At 44.7% G+C, this 1,804-nt stretch overlaps 1 protein-coding gene across 1 annotated transcript in view; it reads right to left on the reverse strand.

The window, feature by feature from the left end:
* Positions 1-725: 725 nt before the first annotated feature.
* Positions 726-1,804, reverse strand: part of CENPN (centromere protein N) — a 9,351-nt gene continuing 8,272 nt past the window's right edge. Inside the window, exon 11 of the mRNA XM_017741091.1 lies at positions 726-794. Coding sequence (XP_017596580.1) covers positions 760-794 — 35 coding nt within the window. The 3' untranslated portion in view covers positions 726-759. The remainder of the gene's footprint in view (positions 795-1,804) is intronic.

Genomic DNA, 1,804 nt, shown 5'->3' on the forward strand with positions numbered 1-1,804 from the left:
GGGAGCACCGGGACACGCGGGGCAACCCCGAGTGCCAGCCTGGGCACGGGACCCGGCCCCACGCACACCGCGCTCGGGCGGCTCCGCCGCACGGCCGAGAGGCTGCGTTTATTGTGTTGCACCGGGCAGTGGAGACGCAGGCACTGATTTCTCTGCTGATCAGCGACAGGACACGAGGGAATAGCTGGAGCTCTGGCGGGAAGGTGAGGTTGGATATTAGTGAAAGGTTCTTCATCCAGAGCGTAGCTGGACATTAGAACAGATTTTCCTGGGAAGTGGTCACAGCAGCAGGCTGACAGAGCTCCAGGAGCAGTTTGGAAAATGCTCTCAGGCAGAGGGTGGGATTGTTGGGGTGCCCTGTGCAGAGCCAGGAGCTGGACTTGACAAGCCTTATGGATCCCTTCCAACTCAGATTTATGGATGTTGGAATCACCAACACAACGCAGAGGCTTTTCCCCTATAGCAGGTCAAGTTAAGGGAAAAGATGAACACCATTTATTGGGTAGGAGTTATGCCATAGGTGAAGCCCCAGGATGTGTGTTCCTCCTGCAGCCTCTGTGCCCTCAGCTGCCTGCGTTCTGCTGCTTGGGGTTAGCACAGAATAGTTTGGGTTGAAAGGGACCTTTAAAAGTCATCTAGTCCAACCCCAAACTGCCAACTTGCTGGAAGAGACCAACTACAGTGGGGATGACAAGTCTGGTCCCCACATTCCCCCTTTTGCCTTACCTTCTCCTCATCTCCCTTGATGGGGACACCTGCTCAGCAAGAAGGAACCCAAGAGTTGAAGATATTTCCTGAAAAATTAATAAATACACAGCTGGAAATACTGCATAGTTCCTTGAATATCCCTGCTTACAGGAAGTTAAGAGATGAAACAACTCTGAAAATAAGAAATACCAAAAAGGGGATGTTGAAAACGGGATGGAGACTGCCTTTCCCAGAAACAAGAGGCAGTAGTCCAGGTACTCACAGTGTTCTAGAGCATTTGGGAACTTTACATTTACGGTAAATCACTGCCAGCTCAGGCATTTAGGTTATTTGGGAGAGAGCATTATGAAGAACAAGTTGCACAGAGTGAAATGCACGTTGGAATCGTAATGGATTTGAATCGTGGAAGTATGAGCCAGACATGCTAAGAGCCAGCTCTTAATGTCTATCACACCAAACCTGGAATTCTTCCAGAATCCTGACATTATGTTAAGTATTTTGTCAAATCAACATTTAAATCTCACAGGTGGAATTCCTAAAATCCATACTGCTAGCAGATAGTCCTAAACCTCTTTTCATGTGTGAGTTATAGAGGTGCTGAAACCTGAACCAAACCAAAAATCAGTACATGACAAGTAATGTTTTAAAGTCAGGCCAAACAAACGTTTATAAGGCTTAATTTGCACATTTATTTACAGTCTGAAAACAAAAACATGCCCATACAACCTCTGGACATATGGCTGCTTCTGCACACTGAGATATTGAAAGTATATTGGAATTCTATATACACCAACTACACACAAAACAGTCCCGATAACAGAATTAAAAAGAAACACTTGTACATTTTAACTGAATCTTCTGATCAAATTCATCCCAAAAACCAAAGCAGCAAATATCTATACAATTACCAACATTTACTAGCTCTAGAGAACTCCAGTGCAAAGCTGTTTGCATTTCTTACTTGTTGCCATCTTGATTCTATAACCTCTGTCCCCAAGCAAAAAACTAGTGGCAATGGGCAAGGATTTCTGAAGGATAAATTAATTGATTAATTGAGATACTCTAAAACATGTACCTTCCTAAAAAGAAAAAATTG

The sequence above is a fragment of the Corvus brachyrhynchos genome, unplaced genomic scaffold (assembly GCF_000691975.1).
Source record: "Corvus brachyrhynchos isolate BGI_N302 unplaced genomic scaffold, ASM69197v1 scaffold26, whole genome shotgun sequence".
In the NCBI taxonomy this organism is placed as follows: Eukaryota; Metazoa; Chordata; class Aves; order Passeriformes; family Corvidae; genus Corvus; species Corvus brachyrhynchos.